General features: G+C 35.5%; 1 protein-coding gene across 1 annotated transcript in view; it reads left to right on the plus strand.

Annotated features, from left to right (window-relative positions):
- Positions 1 to 26,707, plus strand: part of ADAM18 (ADAM metallopeptidase domain 18) — a 153,022-nt gene that overhangs the window by 65,575 nt on the left and 60,740 nt on the right. The window contains exons 13-14 of the mRNA XM_016959382.3: positions 13,566 to 13,661; positions 17,756 to 17,954. Of these exons, the coding sequence (XP_016814871.2) occupies positions 13,566 to 13,661; positions 17,756 to 17,954 (295 nt within the window). The remainder of the gene's footprint in view (positions 1 to 13,565; positions 13,662 to 17,755; positions 17,955 to 26,707) is intronic.

A 26,707-nucleotide genomic window follows, 5' to 3' on the forward strand; every position in this document is an offset into this window, starting at 1 on the left:
ACAGATTCTATATTCAGTCACTTTGAAAACCAATTGTAGGCTTTTTGTAAAATCAATAAAGTTATAAATTTCTACTAATAGCAGTGAAGAAAAAATTTCTTATGCAATACTAAGAAATAAAAAGTATCAAATTCAGAAAAGAAGTTAAATTGTCTCTGCAGATGACTTGATCATATATATAGAAAACCCTAGTGTCCAACAAAAATTTACAACTAATAAATAAATTCAGTAAAGTTGCAGGATACAAAATCAATATACAAAAATCAGTAGCTCTTCCTACACTAACAACAAACTGTATGAAAAAGAAATCAAGAACACAGTCTTATTTACAATATCTACAAAAAATAAATACTTGGGAATAAATTTAACCAAGGTGATGAAAGATCTGTATACTGAAAACTATAAAGCATTGTTGCAGGAATGAAAGGAAACAAATTAATGGAAAGATAAACCATGTTCAAGAACTGGAATAGTTAATATTGTTAAAATATCTATAGTGGCTAAAGTGATCTACATATTCAATGTAATCTCTATCAAAATCCCAATAACATTTTGCATGAAAATAGAGAAACAATTTTCAATTTTGAAGGGGTAGCCTCCCCCTCCACACCTGTGGGCGTTTCTTGTCAGGTGGAATGAGAGACTTGAGAAAAGAAAGAGACACAGAGACAAAGTATAGAGAAAGAAAAGTGGACCCAGGGGACTGGTGCTCAGCATACAGAGGACCCGCGCTGGCACCAGTCTCTGAGTTCCCTCAGTATTTATTGATCATTATCAGGCGTTTCTCGGAGAGGGGGATGTGGCAGGACGATAGGGTAAGAGTGGAGAGAGGGTCAGCAGGAAAACATGTGAACAAATGTCTCTGCATCATAAACAAGGTAAAGAAAAAAGTGCTGTGCTTTTGATGTGTATATACATAAACATCTCAATGCCTTAAAGAGCAGTATTGCCGCCAGTATGTCTCACCTCCAGCCCTAAGGCAGTTTTCTCCTATCTCAGTAGATGGAATATACAATCGGGTTTTACACCAAGACATTCCATTGCCCAGGGACAGCAGGAGAGAGATGCCTTTCTCTTATCTCAACTGCAAAAAGGCCTTTCTCTTTTACTAATCCTCCTTAGCACAGACCCTTTATGGGTGTCGGGCTGGGGGATGTTCAGGTCTTTCCCTTCCCACGAGGCCATATTTCAGACTATTACATGGAGAGAAACCTTGGACAATACCTGGCTTTCCTAGGCAGAGGTCCCTGCGGCCTTCCGCAGTGTATTGTGTCTCTGGGTACTTGAGATTACGGAGTGATGACTCTTAACAAGCATGCTGCCTTCAAGCATTTGTTTAACAAAGCACATCCTGCACAGCCCTTAATCCATTTAATCTTGAGTTGACACAGCACGTTTCAGGGAGCACACGGTTGGGGGTAGGGTTACAGATTAACAGCATCTCAAGGCAGAAGAATTTTTCTTAGTACAGAACAAAATGGAGTCTCTTATGTCTACTTCTTTCTACATAGACACAGTAACAGTCTGGTCTTTCTTTTCCCCACAAAATTTATAAGAAACCACATAAGACCTTAAAACCCAAGCAATTCTGAGTGAAAAGAGCAAAGTTGGAGGCATCACAATACCTGACTTCAAAATATACTACAAAGCTATAGTAATCAAAACAGCATGATAATGACATAAAAACACATAGACCAATGAAACAAAGAGCCCAAAAATAAATGGACACATTTATAGTCAATTGATTTGTGACAATAAAGGATGTTTACTAACTGGATATTCACATGTAGAAGAACAAAATTAGACCCTTGTCTCACAAAATATAAAAAACCAATGCAAAATGGACTAAAGACTTAAAACTAAGACCTGAAACTATAAAATTATTAGAAGAAAATATAGGAAAAAGCTCCACAACGTTGGATCTGGCAATGATTCATAAATATGACACCAAAAACACAGACAGCAAAAGCAAAAATATAGAAATGGAATTATATCTAACTAAAAAGCTTCTACACATCAAAGGAAACAGTCAACAAAGTAAAGAGAGAACTTAAGGAATTGGAGGAAATATTTGCAAACTATACATCTGATAAAAGATTAATACAAAAATATATAAAGAACTCCAACCACTCAATAGCGGGAAAACAATCCAGTTAAAAATGGGCAAAGGACCTGAATAGACATTTCTCAAAATAAGACAAACAAATGGACAACAGGTATATGAAAATATGCTCAAAATCACTAATAATCACAGTAATTCAAATTAAAATCAGAAAGAGATATTACTTCACACCTGTCAGAATACGATCATCAAAATAGATGAATGGTAACAGATGTTGGTAAGGGTGTGGAGTAAAGGAAACCTTTGCACACTATGATGGAAACATAAATTAGTACAGCCATTACAAAAACAGTATGGAGGTTCATCAAAAACTTAGAACTTCATATAATCCAGTGATCCCATTACTGGATGTATATTCAAAGGAAATAATAGCAGTATGTTGAAGAGATGTCTGCACTTTCATTTTAATTTCAGCCTTGTGTACAATAGCCAAGGAATCAACCTAAGTGTCTATCAATAAATGAATGGATTAAAAATCTGGTAGAGGTACACAATGGACTACTACTCAGACTTTTTTAAAAGAAAAAATTCCTGTAGTTGGTGACAACATGGATGAACCTGGAGGACATGTTGAGTGAAATAAGGCAGGCATAGAAAGACAAATACATCATCTTCTCACTTATTGTGGAATCTAAAAATGTGAAAGCCATACCAGCAAGGAGTAAAATGGTGCTACCAGGGGCTGGGAGTGGGAAACTGGGGTGATGGTGGTCAAAGGATACAGAATTTAAATGAGATAGGAGGCATAAGTTCATGGTGACTATGGTTAATAAAGATGGATTGTATACTTGAAAATTGCTAAGAAAGTAGATTTTAAGTGTTTTCACCACAAAATAATTAGAAGTTTGTGTGTCAATGCATGTGTTAATTAGCTTGATTTAGCCATTTTAGAATGTATACATGTATCAAAACATCATGCTGTACATCATTAATACATAACATTTTTATTTGTCGATTTTTTAAAAAATGTATTTTTTTAAAAAACAACAATAATGGTCATTAAAGTTGAAATATCACTAAAGATCTATACAGATATTAAAAAATGGTAAGATGATATCATGCACATTATATAAGTAAACAACAATCAGATAAAATTGACAAATTATCCTAAAATTGTATTTATAAACACCAACGAGTCGATATTAAAAAAGTGAATAAATAGCCTTAAAAGAAATCACATCTATAATTTCACAACCTCTCATCAGAGAGAAGTTCATGCCACATGACTCTACAAGTAATTATTTAAAAGTTAAGGAATTCTACTGATTTTAGACTTAGGAAAAAACCTAATATGCCCTAACTTCTTTGAGGATAAAATAATCTTGATGCAAAAATCTGATGAGGATATTTCAAGAATAGTTTTTATGTGTTTTTAATTGATATATCATAGTTGTACATATTTTGGGGGTACATGTTATATTTTGATACATGTATACAATGTGAAATGTTCAAATCAGGGTACCTGGGGTATCTTTTCTTTGTGTTGGGAACATTACAATTCTTTTCTTCTAGCTATTTTAAAATATGCAATAAATAATTTTAAACTATAGTTTACTTATTGTGCTATTGAACACTAGAACTTATGTTTTCTATTTAATTGTATTTCTGTACCCATTAACCAACTTCTATTCATCCCACTTTCCTTCCAAGCCTCTGGTAACAACCATTCTACTCTCTGCCTTCATGAGATCCACTTTATATGCTTCCACACATGATTGAGAACATGTGATATTTGCCTTCTTGTGTCTGACTTATTTCACTTAAGATAATGTCCTCCAGTTACATCCATGCTGCTGCCACTGACAGGATTTCATTCTTTTTTTTTTTTTTTTTTTTTTTTTTTTTGGAGACAGAGTCTTGCTGAGTCACCCAGGCTGGAGTGCAGTGGCGCGATCTCGGCTCACTGCAAGCTCCGCCTCCCGGGTTCACACTATTCTCCTGCCTCAGCCTCCCGAGTAGCTGGATCTCCTGACCTCGTGATCCACCCGCCTTGGCCTCCCAAAGTGCTGGGATTACAGGCGTGAGCCACCGCACCTGGCCGATTTCATTGTTTTTATGGCTGAATAATATTCTATTGTGTATATAAACCACGTTTTCTTTTTCCATTCATTTGTTGATGGGCTCAGGTTGATTCCACACCTTGGCTATTGTAAATAGTGCTTGCTGCAATAGACATGAGAGTGCAGGTATCTTTTCAGTATACTGATTTCCTCTCTTTTGGATGTATATCCAGCAGTGGGATTGCTGGATCATGTGGTAGTTCTATTTTTTGTTTGTTGAGGAAGCTTCATACTACTTTCCATAATAACTATAATACTTTAGATTTCCATTAACAGTGTGCAAGCGTTTCCCTTTCTCAGCATCCACATTAGCATTTGTTATTTTCTGTCATTTTGATAATAGCCATTCTGACTAGGATGAGATCATATCTCATTGTGGGTTTGATTTGTATGTCCCTGATGATAACTGATGAACGTTTTCTTCATATATCTGTTGTCATTTGAATGTCTTATTTTGAGAAGTGTAGGGGATTTTTGTCCATTTTTAAATTGGATTATTTGGTTTTTGCTATCCGGTTGTTTGAGTTCCTTATATACTTTTATATATTAAGCTATTATCAAATGTGTAATTGGCAAATATTTTCTCCCATTCTTTAGGTCGTCTCTTCACTCTGTTAATTGTTTCATTTGCTATACAGAAGCTTTTTAGCTTGATGTAATCCTATCCATTTTTACTTTTGTTCCCTCTGCTTTTAGTCTTGCTTAAAAAAAAAAAACTTAGACCAATTTCCCATAGTGTTTCCACAATGTGTTCTTCTGGTAGTTTCATATTTTCAGGTATTACATTTAAGTCTTTAATTCACTTTTAGTTAATTTTTGTAAATGGTGAAAGATGGAGATCTAGTTTCATTCTCTTGCATATAGATATTTCATTTTCCCAGTGCCATTTATTAAAGAGACTGTTCTTTTCCCAGTGTATATTGTTGGATATGTCCATATTTCTCATGAACACAAAATCTTCACTAAATGATTAACAAATTGAAAATAATGATACAACATATACATAAACAGTAACATTATGCTCTATTGTTGGGGATATTGTGGTTTATTTACAGAATGTAAAAAAAGTGATCATCTCAATGGATAGATAATAAATTTTGAGAAAAAAAGGAAAAGAGGGAAACTCACTATATTTTAGAAAGGGTATCTGTAAAATCTACAGTTAACATCATGCATAATAGTTGTTCTCACGGAGGTCAGAAATGAGGCAGTGATATCTGTTGTCATCTTTCACACTTATTATTGAATGTGATAAACTAGCCACCAAAGCAACAAAAAGAAAATGCATAATAGTTGGAAGAGAGGAAATTTAGCTTTCATTATTTATAATCATATCATTGTATGCATGAAAACCCAAAATAATCTAGAAATAAATTATTTGCACGTATGAATGAATTTATCAAGGTCACTCATTACATAGTCAATTCATAAAAATCAAATATTTCTTTATAAATGATGAGAAGAAAAAAATTTAAAACAACAGCATCTACAATAATACCCAGGAACATGAAATACTTAGGAATATATATAATAAAACATGTATAAGACTACTAAATATAAAACTGCAAATCATTAGGAGAAAAATTATGGGACTACTTAATCAATGCAAGGATATGTCATGTTTTAAAATTAGAGGAATTAATATTGCTAAGATGTAATTTTTTGTCCAAATTCATCATCCCCAAGTGCAATTCCAATTCATATGCTAGCAGGAATTGTATTTGCATATGTGTTGGTATATGTAAATAGACAAGCTGATTTTAAAGTTTAAATGGAAACATGAAAGGCACAAAGCTAGCCAAGGTGATCTTGAAAAAAAAAACAAATTTGGTCCACTGAAATTTTCAGAAATCTATTTTCATTATAAAATTATAGTTATTAAAGCAGTATGGTATATGTGCCTGGACAGACACAGACAAATGAAACAGAATGGAATCTAGAATAGACCTACATAAATATAATTACTGTTTTGTGACAAAAAGGACAGAGGAATGCAGTGTAGAAAGGATGCCTTTACAAAAAATGATGCTGGGACAATTCAATGTACATAAGAAATGGTATTTACCTATTTGGTTTATATATAGAACCTAATTTCAGATATATTGTTGATAAATGTGTAAAGCTAAAAAAAACACAAAACAAAGTGTAAAACATAAGCGAATATGTAGTCTAATAATTTTCTCTAAATGTCAATATTACCTAATATTTACAAATTAGATTTTGATAAAATAAAATATCAGATAAGAGATTTAAAGGGTAGATTATACAATAGGAGATTGTTTTCTCCACATAAATGTGACAGGAGATATGTACTCAGATAAAGAATACATATAAATCAGTAAGAAAATGACAGACTTTCAGACAGAAGAATTGACCTAATTCTTAAACAGAAACTTTCAAAGTGGATATACTAATCGCTAATAAATTTGTGAATCGATGCTCAGCATCCCAAAATGCAGATCGAAAGCATAATTTGGAAACAACAAAACACCATGAGAATGGCGGAAAAGAAAAAAATTGGTGAGGATGAGTAGCTATTAGGCACTACTGTTGGTAGTGAAAATTGGCACAAGTGAAAAGTGCTATTTTATTATAAAGTTGAACACATACATAACTGTGATCCAGAATTTCAGTCTCAGGTATATATAAAACATAAAACATTCATATCATAATAGCAAAGAAAAGAAAACAGAGAAATAGCCCAAATATTCTTCTTCAGCAAAATGAAAAGCAAATTGTGTTATAATGATAAAATAAAGTATGCTGCACAAAACAAAGTGGTTGAATTCAATAAACATTATTTTGAGCAAGATAACCAAGGCCAAGAAAATTATAGTAAGTTAAAAAAATAAAACTATTATAGACTGTTAAAAGTCAAGATCACATTTCCTTTTATTGGTTAGTAGTCACTAAAAAGGTTTTTGTTTGTTTGTTTGTTTTTGTTTTTTGAGACAGCCTTGCTTTTATCATCCAGGCTGGAGTGCAGTGGCTTGATGTCAGCTCACTCTAACCTCTGCCTCCCAGGTTCAAGAGATTCTCCTGCCTCAGCCTCCCGAGTAGCTGGGATTACAGGTGCCCGCCACCATGCCTGGCTAGTTTTTTCTTTTCTTTTTGGTACAGATGAGATTTCGCTATTTTGCCCAGGCTGGGTTTGAACTCCTGGCCTCAAGTGATCCACCCGCCTTGGCTTCCCAAAGTTCTGGGATTACAGATGTGAGCCATGGTGCCTGGCCTAGTTACTAAAAAGGGGTTTAAGGGAACATCTCAAGACTTGATGACACTATTCACGTTGTTTTGGGGAAGTGTCAATCTCTTCTAGAAGTGTATTCAACATATAACTTTAGATATGTTCATTTTAAAGGTAAACAGGACATCTAAAAAGTAATATATTGGAAATTGTATTTTGAATGAAAAAGACATGAAAGAACAAAGTCTTTATAGTCTTAAAAATGAGAAGAAAGGAAAAGCAAAACAAAAAACCTATGATACCTCATAAATATTAAAAATATAATGATGTCATAGTAAGAATATAACATGTCAGGAATAGACATAACTGTTAAAAGGTTATATTTTCCTATTAAATGAGAATTATATTGTATTATAAAATATCCAGCTGTATGCTCTTTACATTTCTATATCTACAGTAATCAAAACACATAGGGAATTGTTTTGGGAGTCTTTGAGCTGAGATTACCAGTGGCACTCCTGCTGATGCAAATTAATAATTTGTTGCTTTTTATTAACTGAGTGAAATGAAACATTTATAAATCAAAGAAAAAGAACTTAAAAGAATCTATGGCAAATTCCTTAAATTGTTTTATTAATATAATTGTGGTAGGCAGAATATCGTCCTCTCAAATTTGCCCCCATCTCATCCTTGAACCTGTGTGCATGCTATTTCACATGGCAAAAGGAACTTCGCAGGTGTGATTAAGTTAAAGACCTTGTGATGGAGACAATATACCACATTATTCAGATGCATCCAATTGCTCAGATTTTTTAAAGCAGAAGAAGAAGGAGAAGAAAAGCTGATAGTGATGTGCTATGACAAGAATTTGACTTCCCTTTACTGGCTTTAAAGATAGAGGAAAAAAACATGAGCCAAGGAATTTGAGTGGCCTTCTATGAGCTGAAAAAGGCAGGAAAATAGATTCTACCAGAAAGCTTCCAGAAAAGAATGCAAGCCCACCAACACCTTGATTTTTAGCTCATTGGACTTCTACACTACAGAAGTTTAGATCGTATGTTTGCATGGTTTTAAACCACTAAGTTTGTGGTAACCTGTTAAAGGTTACAGCAGTAAGAGGAAACAAACACAATTATACTAAGTAATAAGTAGGTTGTTTACGCTGGTTTCTTAGTTTACCACTGCTGAGATTTCTTTCCCAGAAATCTAAGTAAAAATAACACTGCACTAGGGAGGGTTGAAAACGGAATAATGCTTCTGGAGAGTACCTTACATGCCTCTCTTCATTGTAACCTGAATGTTGGAGGGCAGATGTGCTATTACAACTTTTCTTATTTGAGTTGTGGAGAGGAGTACTTCCTATATTCTCTAATCAACATTTTAAAATAATATATTTTTCAAAATTGAGAACAAGATGAATAATAAAGGTAAAGAACACTTCACATTTCCAACTTGATCTCTTGCTAGAAAACATTTAAAATAGTTTTGGGGAATGAGAATGTCTAAGTCTTAATATAGAATGCCTTCAGGGAAATTTGAGACAATTATAATGCATGACTGATTTTTAAAATAACTCATGGAATTTTGAAAATTACATATATTCTTTTTTCATTATAAAGTTCCCTTGCTATTAGATTATGCTTTTTAGTGACTGTTGTTATACATTATCTGATAATTGATTAGTTGTTTGATAGCTAAAATAATTGATTGGATTTTTACATGGAAAATTACCTATGAAATCTTAATTTTCAAACATATTTTCTAAGGATCCGCTAGTATTGGAATGAATAATTTAAAAAAAACAAGCAAATACACAAAAAAGCAAGTATGTGTGTGATATATTATGAAAGAAAACCAAATTATAAACATTGAACAGTATATAAGCAATAGCAATTACTAAAAATGTAAAAACTAAGAAGATGGGCAACATAGTGAACTTAATATAATCAATGAGGTGTCTCTGAAATATGTAAAACAAAATATGTGGAATATGCACATATCCATCCATAGAATATGCACCCTGAAATATATAAAACAAAATACATGGACCATGCACGTATCCATAGTTCATAAGGCTTTAATATACCTCTTTCAGGCTATCAAACAACTAATAAATTATCAGATAATTAACAACAGTCACTAAAAAGCATATCTAATAGCAAGGGAACTTTATAATCACAAAAAGAATACACATAATTTTCAAAATTCCATGGGTTATTTTAAAAATCAGTCATGCATTAGATCATGCTGAAAATAATTATAGATACCAAAAAATCTGAAAATAAACGTGTATTCCCACAACATAATAAAGCTGGATATTAACCTAAAACACATTGTCCCTGACAATCCATCTGCAAAGAAAAAGAAATGCTTTATTTTTAAAGACATTTAAACTGGGGGGAGAGGTGAAGTCTTGAGTTTTTGTATGTGACTGAAGTTTTTATCAGTATACAATAATTTATTTTAACTATAAGATATTTTATGTAAGCCTTATGATAACCACAACACAAAAAACTATGGCAGGTGCACAAATGAGAAAGGAAGTAAAACTTAACACAAAAGAAAATCACCAAATCACAAGGATAAACAACAAGAGAAGAAGAAAAGAACAAAAGATCTACAAAACAACCAAATAACAACTAAAAAAATGGCAGTAGTCAATTCTTGCCTATAAATAGTTACTTTGACTATAAATGGATTAGATTATTGAATCAGAAGACACAGAGTGGCTGAATGGATTTTTTAAAAAGATTAAATTATATGCTACATCCGGGAGCCTAGCTTTAGCTTTAAGGACCCACATAGGCTGAAAGTAAAGGAATGCAAGACTATATTTCACGCACATAGTAACCGAAAAAGAACAGGGACAGCTATATTAATAACAGATAAAGTAGACTTCAAGTGGAAAACAGTCACAAGAAACAACAAAATACTTAATGAAAATGGTACAATTCACCAAGAATACATAACAATTATAAATGCACCCAATACTGAAGTACCTAAGTATATAAGGTAAATATTAACAGACATTGAGGGAGAAATAGATGACAATACAATATAATAGGAGAGGATTTTAATACTCCACTTTCAACAATGGACATATCAACCAGACAGAAAATTAACAAGAAAGTACTGGAAAAGCTATTTTAAAAGAATAATATGAAAATTCCAGTCCTGTAATTAGGAAAATATAAAATAAGCATTAAAAAGTAGTAATTCTAATCAATAATAGCAAATGCAAACATTTATAATCTGTGCAATATTAATGCGATATTGTGCAGAAACAGAGTTAACGTACCAACCCTGAAGTTGCCATCTTTAGAAAGACCTGCTTCTAAGGTTGGCCTTCAGTTCAGGTCTGAGAAGTTGAAGTTTTAAATGTTCCATAGGTGATAATGTTGGTTTGCTTTCCCAGACTGTGATGTTGAACAATTTAATTTATGGTAGATACCTGCTTCCTTTTGGGATTCTAGAATTTTGGTTACTGTGATTGATCATTTAAGTACATGATCAGGATGCCTATATGACCATACTCAAAAAAAAAAAACAAAAAAACAAAACTGTTTCTTCTTCTTCTTCTTCTTCTTTTTTTTTTTTTTTGAGGGAGTCTAGCTTTGTCGCCCAGGCTGGAGTGCAGTGGTGCGATATCGGCTCACTGCAGGCTCCGCCTCCTGGGTTCACGCCATTCTCCTGCCTCAGCCTCCCAAGTAGCTGGGACTACAGGCACCCACCACCACACCCAGCAAATTTTTTTTTTTTTTTTTTGTATTTTTGGTAGAGATGGGGTTTCACCGTGTTAGCCAGGATGGTCTCTATCTCCTGACCTCGTGATCCGCCTTCCTCAGCCTCCCAAAGTGCTGAGATTACAGGCGTGAGCCACCATTCCCAGCCTCTCTTTTCTATATTTTTATAATGTTTCTTTGCAGTCTATAATTGGTCTGTTAATGGTGCCTATCAATTTGAGTAATTTGTAATATTCTTGTTCCTTTAGGACTATTGGGTTTTATGTATTGATTATCAAGACCTCCACCATGCCAAGACTATAAAACAGTATCAGTACTTTATTCTTATATTTTATTGCTAATTTTAAGGCTTATAGCTTTACTTTTTGTAAAATGTATCCCTCTATATGCTGTGAAATATTTGTTAAAATATTTATTAGCAGTGATACATGTGAACACAGGTACAAATAAGGAGCATGCAGCCACATTTGTATGGGTGAGTGGGTACAAAACAGAGCTTCCATTTGTGAAAAATGGAGGATATTTATGAAGATACAGGTGTCAATGCCCTTTCGACAAAGACTACCTAGAACATATCCGTAGTGTTACAAATTAGGCTTATTTTATATATATATAAAGGCAACCAGATATCATATAAAATCTGTTTCTGTTATCTAATAGGAACAGGGAAAGAAAAAAGCTCTGCTATGCAAAATGGTCAAAATATATGATTATTTAATTCATAAATAAAATTGCACAAATGCAAATTTATGCACAAACTCACTGGTAATCAGAGAAGTAATAATGAGAGCTTTGAGATCAGTTTTTCCATTCCTTGTTACAAATTAAAATGATTGGTCATAATTAGTACTGCTAAGTATTGTGGTACAGGGAGAGCGTCTTCATTAATTACTAGTGAAAGAATATATACACACACATACATTTATACAGCATTATTTAACTTTGGAAGGTTAAACAGTAAATTATACAATGTGATTATCCCTAGAGAATCTGGAGAATGTAATTACAATTTCAACTTCTGCTCTATATTTTATATATTATTTGATCATATAAGCATACGTCCATTTACATGCATACATATGAAAAAGTGTGAACAAATGGAAATTTCAAAATTAAGAAGAATCCTGCCTTTATATTAAAGGACAAGATCTTTGAAACTAGATCTCTGAGTAAATAAAATTGTTTAATAAAAGAGTTAAGAATATAAAAATATGGTGTAAATGCAGTGTTATTTACATACAAACAATATTTGTTTTTTAAGATTCTTTAAAGTTATAACCTAATTTATTTGTTTATTTATTTGAGATGTAGTCTCACTCTGTCATCCAGGCTGGAGTGCAGTGGCATGACCTTGGCTCACTGCAACCTCTGCCTCCCAGGTTTAAGCGATTCTCTTGCCTCAGCGTCCTGAGTAGCTGGGATTACAGGCACGCACCACCACGCCTGGCTAATTTTTGTATTTTTAGTAAAGGTGGGGTTTCACCATGTTGGCCAGGCTGGTCTTGAACTCCTGACCTCAAGTGATCTGCCCACCTTGGCCTCCCAAAGTGCTGGGATTACAGGCGTGAGCCACCGCGCCCGGCCCCTATTTGAATAATAATTGACTGCCATTTACTTTTTAAAAATAATAGGTATAGTCTTTTTTTGTTTATTTCTATTATAGTAAAACATGGTACAGAAATATATACTAAGTACATTTTTATTCTACTTACTGCCTCACTCTAACTTTATTTACAATTGGAATCCTTAGTAAACAAATCACCCATGAGACCCTTGAGAAAAGTTTGTTTCTCCTAAAAACCACCTTTTCATTCCCCCAAGGATATATTTTGGTGTTGGTAACTTACGAGTTAATTATGAAATATTTTAGCTAATGAATATTGCTGACCAACTGCTATTTTAGATGTTATTTCTGCAGTTCTTACACTTGCATGTACCTGTGGCTATTCTAGAAATAGTAAAATAGGGTCTGGCATGGTGGCTAACTCCTGTAATCCTAGCACTTTGTGAGGCTGAGGCAGGAGGATCGTTTGAACTGAGGAGTTTGAGACCAGCCTGGGCAAGATAGTGACACCTAGTCTTTACAAAAAAAAAAAAAAAAAAAAAAAAAAATATCTGGGCATGATTGCTTACACCTCTGGTCCCAGCTACTCAGGAGGCTGGGGTGGGAGGATCACTTGGATCTCACTGGTTGAGGCTGCAGTGTGTCATGATCACACCACTGCATTCCAGCCTGGGCGACAGAGTGAAATCCTGTCTCAAAAAAAAAAAAAAAAAAAAAAAAAAGAAGAAGAAAAGAAATGGTAAACTAATACAGCTTCATTGGAATTATACAATTATATTGTATAATTACAAGTTTGTACACAACAGAATATTAAATTGAAATTGAGATTAAGAAACAAGAGCTTTTAAGTGGTTAAACTGTAATAATATTTCTTCCTGTAAAATTTTAGGAATGTCAATTTAAGAAGTGCTGTGATTATAACACATGTAAACTGAAGGGCTCAGTAAAATGTGGTTCTGGACCATGTTGTACATCAAAGTGTGAGGTAAGTTACCAACATTCATTAAAAGCAAATTGAACTGTGGTAAGAGACGTCTGTATTAACTGAATCAATGTGCAATTAATAAAAAGAATATATAAGGAATTTAGTGAAATAAAATGTAGAGTGCATGAACAAACACAAGTTTAAAGGAAAATTGCTATAAAATATAAAAGTCATCTCAGACAGGTACGGTTGCAGTTACTATGTGCATGGGCTCCACATACTGAATCACTTAATACGTGCAAACATGAATTAGGTGCATTAGCATGATGCATGTGAGATTTATTCCTGTTGTGTCTATTAGCAAATAATTCCTTTTTGTTGCTGAATAGTATTGCAAATATTGTAAAGATATGCCAGAGTTTATTTTTATTTTTGTTTTTATTCCCTAAACAATACAGTATAACTATTTACATAGCATTTATATTGTATTAGGTAATATAAGTAATACAGAGATAATAAAAATATATGAGAAGATGTGTGTAAGTTATATACAAATGTTACAAGATATTATGTAAAGGACTTGAGTGCCCATAGATTTAATATGCCTGAGGGTTCCTGGAACCAAATGCCCATGGATTCTGAGTGATGATTCTATTCTTTAGTGTTAAAATCACAAAGTTTACCATCTTCTAAATTATCAGATAAAAGGGAGAAAAAACACACATTACTACATCCAAAAAGTTATCAACTCTCAAATAAATTATAAAGTCAAATAAATGATGAATGATTACGGAAAAAATTGTAGCATGAATAGCAGACAAAATATGCAGCATATAGAATGTGTAAAGAACTCTCATTGATAACTGAAATGCAAATCATACACATACAATTGAAATGAACAGTATTTATTGATATTGGAATGATTACATAATTATATATTGTACAAGAGTTAGTAAATATGGACTAAATATTAATGCAGTAATATAGTATTATGTCCAAGACACACATTTGGATAAGAAAACAAGTTCCTTAATAGCAAGATATTTTATTATTCCAATTCTGGTAAATCACCTCTATGTAAATATTCTATGTATTTTTTTTGTTGAATTTAGCTATTAATGTATAATTTAATATACTAAAATTCTGTTAGTGAATATTCCCAAGTGTCAGAAGAAACATATTTAAGCTTATAACTAGCATCATAAAAAGGATAGGTGATGTCATCACTCCTCTCTCACATTTCCCTGTGCCTCTTTATACTCAATCCATGACTCCACCCGCAGCCCCTGGTAACCACTGATCTGTTTTCTGAAGCTGTAATTATGCTTTTGCAAAAATATCACATAAATTGAATCATACAATATGTGCAAATGTGAAGTAGGCATCTTAACATAATGTATTTGAGATACATTCATGTTCTTATGTTTATTAGCAGATCATTCCTTTATAGTGACTGCATATTAGTAGTATTGCAAGGATTGTAAGGATGTACCACAGTTCATTCATCCATTCCCCAGTTGAGGGATATTTTGGCTGTTTTCCATTTTTGGTGATGAAAATATGGCTACTTTAATATTCATAAGCATATTTGTGCATGAACATAGTGTTTCATTTCACTTAGCTAGATACCTAGGAAAGGGATTGCTGGATCATATGGTAAATATGGAACTTTATAGGAAATTGAAAAAGTCTTTCAAAGCAACTGTACTATCTTGAGTTCCCATCAGACACTTATGAGACTTACAGTTGCTTTGTAAATTGAATGTAAACACTAAAACTATAAAATATATGGTTTTGTGTTATCTTTGCTACTGATTTGTTATTTGTACCTTTTAAAAATCATTTAAATCATTGATCCATACAAATTATTGATTATAAATTACTGATTCACCATTGCTTTATGAATCATTAATTAATCAGGCTAATTTCATATTTCATTTCATGTGTAGTGAATAATTCTTATAATAGAACATGATCATATACCATAAAAACAAAATACGTTTTTACTATTTTTGCTGTATAGTCTTTTATCTTTTAGAGTAAATAAAAGAAGAAAAAAAATTAAATGAATTAACATCATTTGTTTCATTTCAGAGGTCTATTTTCTTTTGCAGATTTCTGTTTACTATCATATTTCTTGTACCTGAAGACCTCCCTTTACTATTTCTTGTCATTTATGTCCTCTGAAAATAAATTATCTCAGTTTTTTTTTGTTTGTTTGTTTGAGACAGGGTCTGGCTCTGCTGCCCAGACTGGAGTGCAGTGGCACTATCTCTGCTAGCTGCAACCTCCACCTCCTGGGCTGAAGCCATCCTTCCACCTCAGCCTCCCAAGTAGCTAGGACTACAGGCACACACCACCATGCCCAGCTAATTTTTGTATTTTTTGTAGAGATGGGGTATTCCACCATGTTTCCCAGGCTGTCCTTGAACTTCTGAGCTCAAGCAATCTATCCCCCTAGGCCTCCCAAAATGCTGGGATTACAGATGTTAGCCACCACGCCTGGCTACTCATTTATTTTTTGTCTAGGAAAGTCTTTATATCTCATTCTTTTTTGAAATATATAGTTACAGGGTATGGAATTCTAAGTTGAAAAAGTTGTTTTTAAATTTCATCACTTTTAAGTTACCATTTCTTTTATTTATTATGCATCTTTGTTTCGTTATTGAATATTGTATTAGTTGGTTTTCATGCTGCTGATAAAGGCACACCTGAGACTGGGAAATTTACAAAAGAAAGAAGTTTAATGGACTCGCAGCTCCTCACGGCTGGGAAGGCCTCACAATCATGGTGGAAGGTGAAAGGCACATCTCACACGGCAGCAGACAAGAGAAGAGAGCTTGTGCAGGGAAACTGCTTTTTATAAAACCATCAGCTCTTGTGAGACCTATTCACTATCACGAGAATAACACAGGAAAGACCTGCCCCTGATTGAATTATCTCCCACCAGGTGCCTCCCATCACATGTGGGAATTATGGGAGCTACAATTCAAGATTAGATTTGGGTGGGGACACAGCCAAACTGTATCAAGTATTAATTTCATCAAACTGGATTGTATTTTGTGTGTGTGCGTGTGTGTGTCAACATATATAGCAGGACAGCATTTCAACATGGTGAATTTCACTATGGATGGCAATCTATTAGGTCAGGCCACCACAAAATTTTGGCAATAACTGTACACCTCACCTAAGTGATGCAAGGAGGCCTTTATGCTCTTAGATAATAATAAACATATAAAAATGAGGCCAGCTGTGGTGGCTCAAGGCTGGGCGCGGTGGCTCATGCCTGCAATCCCAGCACTTTGGGAAGCCAAGGTGGGTGGATCACGTGAGGTCAGGAGTTCGAAACCAGCCTGACTAACATGGTGAAACCCTGTCTTTACTAAAAATACAAAAATTAGCCAGGCGTGGTGGCATGTACCTATAATCCTAGCTACTCGGGAGGCTGAGGCAGGAGAATTGCTTGAACCTGGGGGATGGAGGTTGCATTGAACTGAGATCATGCCACTTCACTCCAGCCTGAGCAAAAGAGCGAAACTCCATCTCAAAAAACAAAAAAAAGATGCTGATGTGATGATAGTTATCATATATGCACACTGCACTGCTTACTATGTATTGTTCTAAGAACTTTTTCCATTACTCCTGTTCAATACTAATAAGAACTCTATGAGAATTTGTCTTTTATTCCAAGCTTACAAAAGTAAAACAGATAGATTGTGTTTCTCACCCATACAAATAAGGTAGTAAGAGTCAGAGACTGGGACTGACACCAGGAAGTCTGGCTCCTGAGTTTCTCCAAGAACAAAAAGGTAGAGAGAGTGTTCCTATAGTTCCAAGGAACAGGTATGTTTAATCTGTGTAGTTGTTTTCTAATGCTGTTTGAGTCAGCTTATTTCAAAATGTAGAGCACAAAGGAGGTGAGCAGCTGCAAACTCACTGTCAAAAGGAATTCTTTCACGTCTTTGAGACAGTTTTTTCTGGGCTTCACAATGAATACTGTATTTGATTTTTTTTGGGCAAACTCATGGACTTGGGAACTCTGGTGTTCCCTCAAATATCAATAATTAGAAACATTTTATGTGATAAATCTTTTCACTAAGCAATTGAGAAAAATGATTTACAGAACTTAATTTTATTTTTCCTTTTCCTCCCAGTTGTCAATAGCAGGCACTCCATGTAGAAAGAGTGTTGATCCAGAGTGTGATTTTACAGAGTACTGCAATGGAACCTCTAGTAATTGTGTTCCTGACACTTATGCATTGAATGGCCGTTTGTGCAAGTTGGGAACTGCCTATTGCTATAACGGACAATGTCAAACTACTGATAACCAGTGTGCCAAGATATTTGGAAAAGGTATTGCTCTTTCTTTCGTATTTATTTTACCTTAAATTTGCATCTCTCTGTAGAGTACATTGTGTACCACACAACTCTAGAAGTGGAAGAAACTGAACCACAAGATTAATAAAAATTAAATTTTAGTTAAAGAAGGGTAGTTTTTTAAGAGTATCTGAGGTTTTCCAAGAAAAAGACCATACATTATTTTTATTGTGGTTTGATTTTTGTTTTTGATGATTAGCTAGCTGGGCAAAAATCCATGTTTATAGCTCATCATTTATATAAACATTAAAATCAGTAGATTCTAAAATTTATATAATTTCCTATTACTACCCACATTCATGATTTAATTTTAATGGCATGAAACTTACAAGGCTCAGAGTGAATTTCATTTAAAAATAATCATATTTCCTAATTGAGGAATAACTGCTAAGATAATGGTGGTCTTAAGCCACCTGATCAAAATTCATTTTTATGTTTTGTTTTTCAAACAGCTTTGAGAGTAATTTTAATAAGACTTGTGCATATATTCTTGCTTTTCTGGTGAGCAATTATTCATAATATCCAAATATAATTTTGTATTTTTAGAGAAATTAAAATAATAGAAACAGATCAAAATTACCCAGTGAAATGCATATATATATATAATTATTTTCTAGTTGAGTAAAGGTGGTTTATTTGCCCAGTGGTAAGCTCAGGAATATAATTTGTACCAAATTACATTGTATATGGTCCATCTTGTCTTCCTAATTATTTGAGTAATAAATTTCAGATTAGGAGGCTTAAACGAAATTCAACAAAAGCTGCAGAACTATGATTTCTTAAATCACAAGTCAGTGCTATTTTCTGTGTGCTATTTTTCTAGAATGCTACTTTTTATGTGTGTGTGTTTTTTTTTTTAATACTTATTTCTGTTTGAATAGTATTGTTATTTTTAAGCAGGGTTTAAAATATCTCTTAAAAGTAAAATTAAATAATACTTTCTGTAAGGTTCATTAAGTAGCGTCTACAATATATTCTTTATTTTTTAATTAAAAAAAAACTTCAACCTAGAATTCATTTACTTGACACATGACATCTTTTTTGAGTTCTCTTTTTTTGTTTTTTTAAATTTTATTATTATTATACTCTTTTTTAAAATTTTATTATTATTATACTTTAAGTTTTAGGGTACATGTGCACAACATGCAGGTTTGTTACGTATGTATACATGTGCCATGTTGGTGTGCTGCACCCAGTAACTCATCATTTAGCATTAGGTATATCTCCTAATGCTATCCCTCCCCCCTCCCCCCACCCCACAACAGTCCCCAGTGTGTGATGTTCCCCTTCCTGTGTCCATGTGTTCTCATTGTTCAATTCCCACCTATGAGTGAGAACATGTGGTGTTTGGTTTTTTGTCCTTGCCATAGTTTGCTGAGAATGATGGTTTCCAGTTTCATCCGTGTCCCTACAAAGGACATGAACTCATCATTTTTTATGGCTGCATAGTATTCCACGGTGTATATGTGCCACATTTTCTTAATCCAGTCCATCATTGTTGGACATCTAGGTTGGTTCCAAGTCTTTGCTATTGTGAATAGTGCCACTATAAACATATATGTGCATGTGTCTTTATAGCAGCATGATTTATAATCCTTTGGGTATATACCCAGTAATGGGATGGCTGGGTCAAATGGTATTTCTAGTTCTAGATCCCTGAGGAATCGCCACATTGACTTCCACAATGGTTGAACTAGTTTACAGTCCCACCAACAGTGTAAAAGTGTTCCTATTTCTCCACATCCTCTCCAGCACCTGTTGTTTCCTGACTTTTTAATGATCACCATTCTAACTGGTGCGAGATGGTATCTCATTGTGGTTTTGATTTGCATTTCTCTGATGGCCAGTGATGGTGAGCATTTTTTCATGTGTTTTTTGGCTGCATAAATGTCTTCTTTTGAGAAATGTCTGTTCATATCCTTCACCCACTTTTTGATGGGGTTGTTTGTTTTTTTCTTGTAAATTTGTTTGAGTTCATTGTAGATTCTGGATATTAGCCCTTTGTCAGATGAATTCTGATTGCAACAGGATGTTTAGCAAAATGTGTATTCCTATAATATATGTTCTAGGATCTCCAAAAAACTAATATGAATGCATCAAAAATTTCATCCTCTGATGCAGTGTTTTGTTCATCCCCTAATTCATTCATTTCCCATTTTCTCCTTGATTCATTTACTTAGCTTTTTACTTGCAGGCATTTTTCTTCTGTTACCAAAAACCACAGGTGGTATATTATATGGGACATGTTAACTAACAAGTAGTTACATTAAGTTAGCATTCTTTTATTAAGTAAATTTAAACTTTTAAAGAAATGTTGAAATATAAGTAGATTTGCTTATTCAAAATTATACATCGAGTGTCTAAATGCAAAGAGCCTACAATATTCAACCAGATGGACATTGCCATATGATTATTGTACTCATGGAGCTTAGTGACTAAGAGAAAAAGACAGTAAAACAAAAGAAATTTAAAACCTATAGCTGTGTTCTTTGCATTTAAAACAATAAAAATAGAATGCTAAAAGAAAATCAAGGTAGTGAATAAGGAAAATACCGCCGTCTGTCATCAAGTAGTCTTCAGCTATCAGCTCTTCCAGAATTTGCCTCAACTGCAAAGAGAGCTTTTGCCCAAAGGCACACACTTCTCAAGCCAGCACACATGCAATGATTACGTGAGGTGGGGGTTTTATACAAAAGTCTGCCTCTTTTGGCCCAATCAAACACACACTGGCAGGTTATTTATACCACACAGCTACCTATTAGTCTGTTCAAGAACTTGTTGGGTTTGCATCCCAGTTTGAATTCTCCTGTGCTCCATCCAGCTTCCTTCCCATTTCCAAATATTCTGATCTTTAATAAATAGCCTTCATCATATGCCTCAATTAGATGTCAGCTCCTAGATGTCCCAACTACTAACAATTGGTAATGAGAGTGGAGTGAGTAAATACAGCCTAAAAGATGAGTTTTCAAATCCAAATCACTCTCTGCCAGGCTATCAATGAGCACGTCATCACTGGTGGAAGTTGATAATACACTGTCTCAGCAGATTGGGATAGTATACTTGTGAGAGAGAATACATTAGCTGGTACAATTGAAATTAATGGGGCAAATAGTAACTTTAAGGGTAATGGCATTAAATGGCTATTGCCAAATACCATTGAACTTAGGAAAATATAACAAAAGGGCATGCATTTGAAAGCAAAGCGTGAGTCTAGAGGGCCTCTGCTAACTTATAAAGGGCCCCTCATCTTTTAAAAAAGAGGTTAGAGAGAGATGAGGAAGACTTAATTGAGAAGTTAAACTCTATATAAGTTTGAATTCCTTATCAGGTATATTTTTCAGGTTTGGGGTTCTAATTGGGAGAAGAATGGGACCTACCCTTGGGATGGAGACAATTGAAAATATGACTACCCTAATTTTGAGGCTCCAGGCTTCTTTGAGTCTATTGAACCTATAGAATGGCCTAGATCTGATTCCTCCCCCGTCCCTCTTCATAACACGAAGTGTATTCTCATCAGTATCTTCCCGCTATCCTTCATGGCCACTAGCTGAAAATAGAGAAAAGGCACAGAATAATAGAGACAGGGATGTGATGGACTTTATAAAGCAGTAAGGAAACTATACCCCAAAAAAGATTTGGTCCTAGCCAGCAGTTACTGCTGGCATCAGGGAAGTACACATGGGACTGAGTTCTGAGAACCTGATCATGAGATAGAATAGAGGAACACAACATGGGATGGGGGGTATTTATTGTTTTGGGAACACTCTCCCAAAGTACAGCATTTAACATACTGGCATGGATCTTAGAAGACAGTAAAATCTTTCTACTAGGATGGCTTCCAGCAGCATAGAAAAAACATGATTACTCGCCCTAAGTGAAATTTAAATGACAGAATTGCCATAGCAGATAGTGGAAAAAAGAAGAAAAAGGCTCAGGGAAGTGGGAATACTGTAATCTATGTACTGTGTATTTAAGGCCAAATGATTTGGCCAAACAGGAAAGCCCAAGGCCATAAGGAATGTGCTAGAGAAAGGGATACCATATTCACCATAAATTTCAAAGATGGCTTCCTCTGCAGATCAGAGTGGGAATGCCACTACACTCACCGGTAGCAATGGATATGATAAGATCTGGAAAAATCAAGACCAGATAGCAGTGCTTACCTACCAGAAGCCAGATGAATAATGTTGTTATAAGCAGTAGATACACAGTAGCAGACATGGGTAACTTCCCTACCAAGTGTCAGGGAGAGAGTTAATATAATACGATTTCCCTGTGTTCTGCGAGCAGCCAATGAGGGTACTACTCAATTTGTTTCATTAAAGGAAATGTATAAAAATAGATGACCAGGAGACTGTGGAGAGTTGTCTCAGTAAATATCGCAATGTTAGGTCCACACTCTGAATCTAAACCAATTTTCAGAGCCAGAACTCATTGACTTAAGTGGGAGCAAGGGCCATAGAAGAAAATCCCCATAACACCTTGTTAACTGTTCCTCTAATATGTTCCCATATGGACTTACAACCATTTAATCACGTATCTGTTCACTGGGGAAAAGAAAATATCCAAACATTTTAAAAACTAGTGGACACAGACTGCATTGACATTAATATCCAGAAGCCCAATGTGATCATGGTCTCCCTGTGAGAGTGAGGACTTAGAGACGCCAGGAGTTAAATAGAGTCCTGGCCAAGTTTCAGTTTACAGTGGGTCTGCTAGTTCCACAAATCCATTTGGTTGTTATTTCTCAGACCTAGTGTATATAATTGGAGTTGGCATATTTAATAGTTTGTGCAATTCCCTCAGTGGGGCTTTAATGTGTTTGATGTCTGTAACCGCCTGTTTCAAGAAATTAGTGCTACTTTTAAAGATCTAAAGGATGCAGGGGTGGTTGGCTATATATTACACACATTTAATTATTCAATATGATCCCTGCAGAAACAAGATGATCCTGGAAGATAATATTTAACTACTACAAATGTAATCAGGTAGTAGACTTGATTGCATTCACTGCGCCAGGGTATGTCCATGCTAGAGCAGATTAGCATGGCCTCAAATATGTGTGAGAAGTGTAACCCCTGATTTGGCAAGTGTATTATTATTATTATTATTTATTATACTTTAAGTTCTGGGGTACATGTGCACAACGTGCAGGTTTGATACATAGATATACATGTGCCATGTTGGTTTGCTGCACCCATCAACTCATCATTTACATAGGTATTTCTCCTAATGCTATCCCTCTCCCCACCCCCCACCCCCCAACAAGCCCCAGCATGTGATATTCCCCGCCCTGTGTCCAAGTTATCTCATTGTTCAGTTCCCACCTATGAGTGAGAACATGCAGTGTCTGGTTTTCTGTCCTTGTGATAGTTGGCTGGGAATGATGGTTTCTCTGTCTCTTTCAGTTCTGCTCTGATCTTAGTTGTTTCTTGCCTTCTGCTAGCTTTTGAATTTGTTTACTCTTGCTTCTCTAGTTCTTTTAATTGTGATGTTAAGGTGTCGATTTTAGATCTTTCCTGCTTTCTCTTGTGGGCATTTAGTGCTATAAATTTCCCTCTACACACTGCTTTAAATGTATCCCAGAAATTCTGGTACGTTGTATCTTTGTTCTCATTGGTTTCAAAGAACATCTTTATTTCTGCCTTCATTTTGTTATTTACCCAGTAGTCATTCAGGAGCAAATTGTTCAGTTTCCATGTAGTTGTGCGGTTTTGAGAGAGTTTCTTAATCTTGAGTTCTAGTTTGATTGCACTGTGGTCTGAGAGACAGTTTGTTGTGATTTCTGTTCATTTACATTTGCTGAGGAGTGCTTTACTTCCAATTTTGTGGTCAATTTTAGAATAAGTGAGATGTGGTGCTGAGAAGAATATATATTCTGTTGATTTGGGGTGGAGAGTTCTGTAGATGTCTATTAGTCCTGCTTGTTGCAGAGCTGAGTTCAGGTCCTGGATATTCTTGTTAACCTTCTGTCTCGTTGATCTGTCTAATATTGACAGGGGGGTGTTAAAGTCTCCCATTATTATTGTGTGGGAGTCTAAGTCTCTTTGTAGGTCTCTAAGGACTTGCTTTATGAATCTGGGTGCTCCTGTATTGGGTGCATGTATATATTTAAGATAGTTAGTTCTTCTTGTTGAATTGATCCCTTTACCATTATGTAATGGCCTTCTTTGTCTCTTTTGACCTTGGTTTAAAGTTTGTTTTATCAGATACTAGGATTGCAACCCCTGCTTTTTTTTGCTTTCCATTTGCTTGGTAGATCGTCCCCCATCCCTTTATTTTGAGCCTATGTGTGTCTTTGCATGTGAGATGAGTCTCCTGAATACAGCACGCTGATGGGTCTTGACTCTTTATCCAATTTGCCAGTCTGTGTCTTTTAACTAGGGGCATTTAGCCCATTTACATTTAAGGTTAATATTGTTATGTGTGAATTTGATCCTGTCATTATGATGTTCACTGGTTATTTTTCCCATTAATTGATGCAGTTTCTTCATTATATCAATGGTCTTTACAATTTGGCCTGTTTTTGTAGTGGCTAGTACCAGTTCTTTCTTTCTGTGTTTAGTGCTTCCTTCAGGAGCTCCTGTAAGGCAGGCCTGGTGGAGACAAAATCTCTCAGCATTTGCTTGTCTGTAAAGGATTTTATTTCTCCTTCACTTATGAAGCTTAGTTCGGCTGGATATGAAATTTTGGGTTGAAAATTCTTTTCTTTAAGAATGTTGAATATTGGCCCCCACTCTCTTCTGGCTTGTAGGGTTTCTGCCGAGAGATCCACTGTTAGTCTGATGGGCTTCCCTTTGTAGGTAACCCGAACTTTCTCTCTGGCTGCCCTTAACATTTTCCCTTTCATTTCAACTTTGGTGAATCTGATAATTATGTGTCTTGGGGTTGCTCTTCTCAAGGAGTATCTTTGTGGTGTTCTCTGTATTTCTGAATTTGAATGTTGGCCTGTCTTGTTAGGTTGGGGAAGTTCTCCTGCCTAATATGCTGAAGAGTGTTTTCCAACTTGGTTCCATTCTCCCCATCACTTTCAGGCACACCAATCAAATGTAGATTTGGTCTTTTCACATAGTCCCATATTTCTTGGAGGCTTTGTTCGTTTCTTTTTACTCTTTTTTCTCTAACCTTGTTTTCTTGCTTTATTTCATCAATTTGATCTTCCATCACTGATACCCTTTCTTCCACTTAATAGAATCGGCTATTGATGTTTGTGCATGCCTCACGAAGTTCTCGTGCCATGGTTTTCAGCTCCATCAGGTCATTTAAGGTCCTCTCTACACTGTTTATTCTAGTTAGCCATTCATCTAATCTTTTTTCAAGGTTTTTAGCTTCCTTGTGATGTGTTTTAACATCCTCCTTTAGCTTGGAGAAGTTTGTTATTACCAACCTTCTGAAGCCTACTTCTGTCAACTCATCAAAGTCATTCTCCGTCCAGCTTTGTTCCGTTGCTGGCGAGGAGCTCTGATCCTTTGGAGGAGAAGAGGCACTCTGATTTTTAGAATTTTCAGCTTTTCTGCTCTGGTTTCTTCCCACCTTTGTGGTTTTGTCTACCTTTGGTCTTTGATGTTGGTGACCTACAGATGGGATTTTGGTGTAGATGACCTTTTTGTTGACATTGATGCTATTTCTTTCTGTTTGTTAGTTTTCCTTCTAATGGTCAGGTCCCTCAGCTGCAGGTCTGTTGGAGTTTGTGGGAGGTCCACTCCAGACCCTGTTTCCCTGGGTATCACCAGCGGAGGCTGCAGAACAGCAAATATTGCAGAACAGCAAATATTGCTGCCTGATCCTCCCTCTGGAAGGGTCATCCCAGAGGGGCAGCCGCCTATATGAAGTGTCTGTTGGCCCCTACTGGGAGGTGTCTCCCAGTTAGGCTACATGGGGATCAGGGATCCACTTGAGGAGGCAGTCTGTCCCTTCTCAGAGCTCAAATGTCATGCTGGGAGAACCACTGCTCTCTTCAGAGCTGTCAGACAGGGATGTTTAAGTCTGCAGAAGTTGTCTGCTGTCTTTTGTTCAGCTATGCTCTGCCCACAGAGGTGGAGTCTAGAGGCAGTAGGCTTTGTTGAGCTGCAGTGGACTCTGCCAAGTTTGGGCTTCCTGGACACTTTGTTTACCTACTCAAGCCTCAGCAATGGCTGATACCCCTCCCCCAGCCAGGCTGCCACCTTGCAGATTGATCTCAGACTGCTGCACTAGCAGTGAGCAAGGCTCTGTGGGCATGGGAACTGTCAAGCCAGGCACAGGAGAGAATCATCTTGTCTGCCGATTCTAAGACCTTGGGAAAAGTGCAATATTTGGGTAGGAGTGCCCCATTTTTCCAGGTAGTCTGTCACAGCATCCCTTGGCTAGGAAAGGGAAATCCCTCGACTCCTTGCTCTTCTTGGGTGAGGCAATGCCCCGCCCTGCTTCAGCTCGCCTTCCATGGGCTGTACCCACTGTCCAACCAGTCCGAGTGAGATGAACCAGGTACCTCAGTTGGAAATGCAGAAATCACCCATCTTCTGCATCGATCACGCTGGGAGCTGCAGACTGGAGTTGTTCCTATTCGGCCATTTTGGCAAGTGTATTATTTTCTATTCCTATTTGAAAAGAAGATTAGAAACAGTTTACATTCCCATAGAGTGGATAACAGGATTCATTTAGAATTTTTCTCCAGGGTTAAGTTTACTCTTTTTCCCTCCATCATAATATAGTAGAAGAGATTTGGACTTCCCATAAAATGTAACATT

This window comes from Pan troglodytes, chromosome 7 (assembly GCF_028858775.2).
Source record: "Pan troglodytes isolate AG18354 chromosome 7, NHGRI_mPanTro3-v2.0_pri, whole genome shotgun sequence".
Lineage (NCBI taxonomy): Eukaryota > Metazoa > Chordata > Mammalia > Primates > Hominidae > Pan > Pan troglodytes.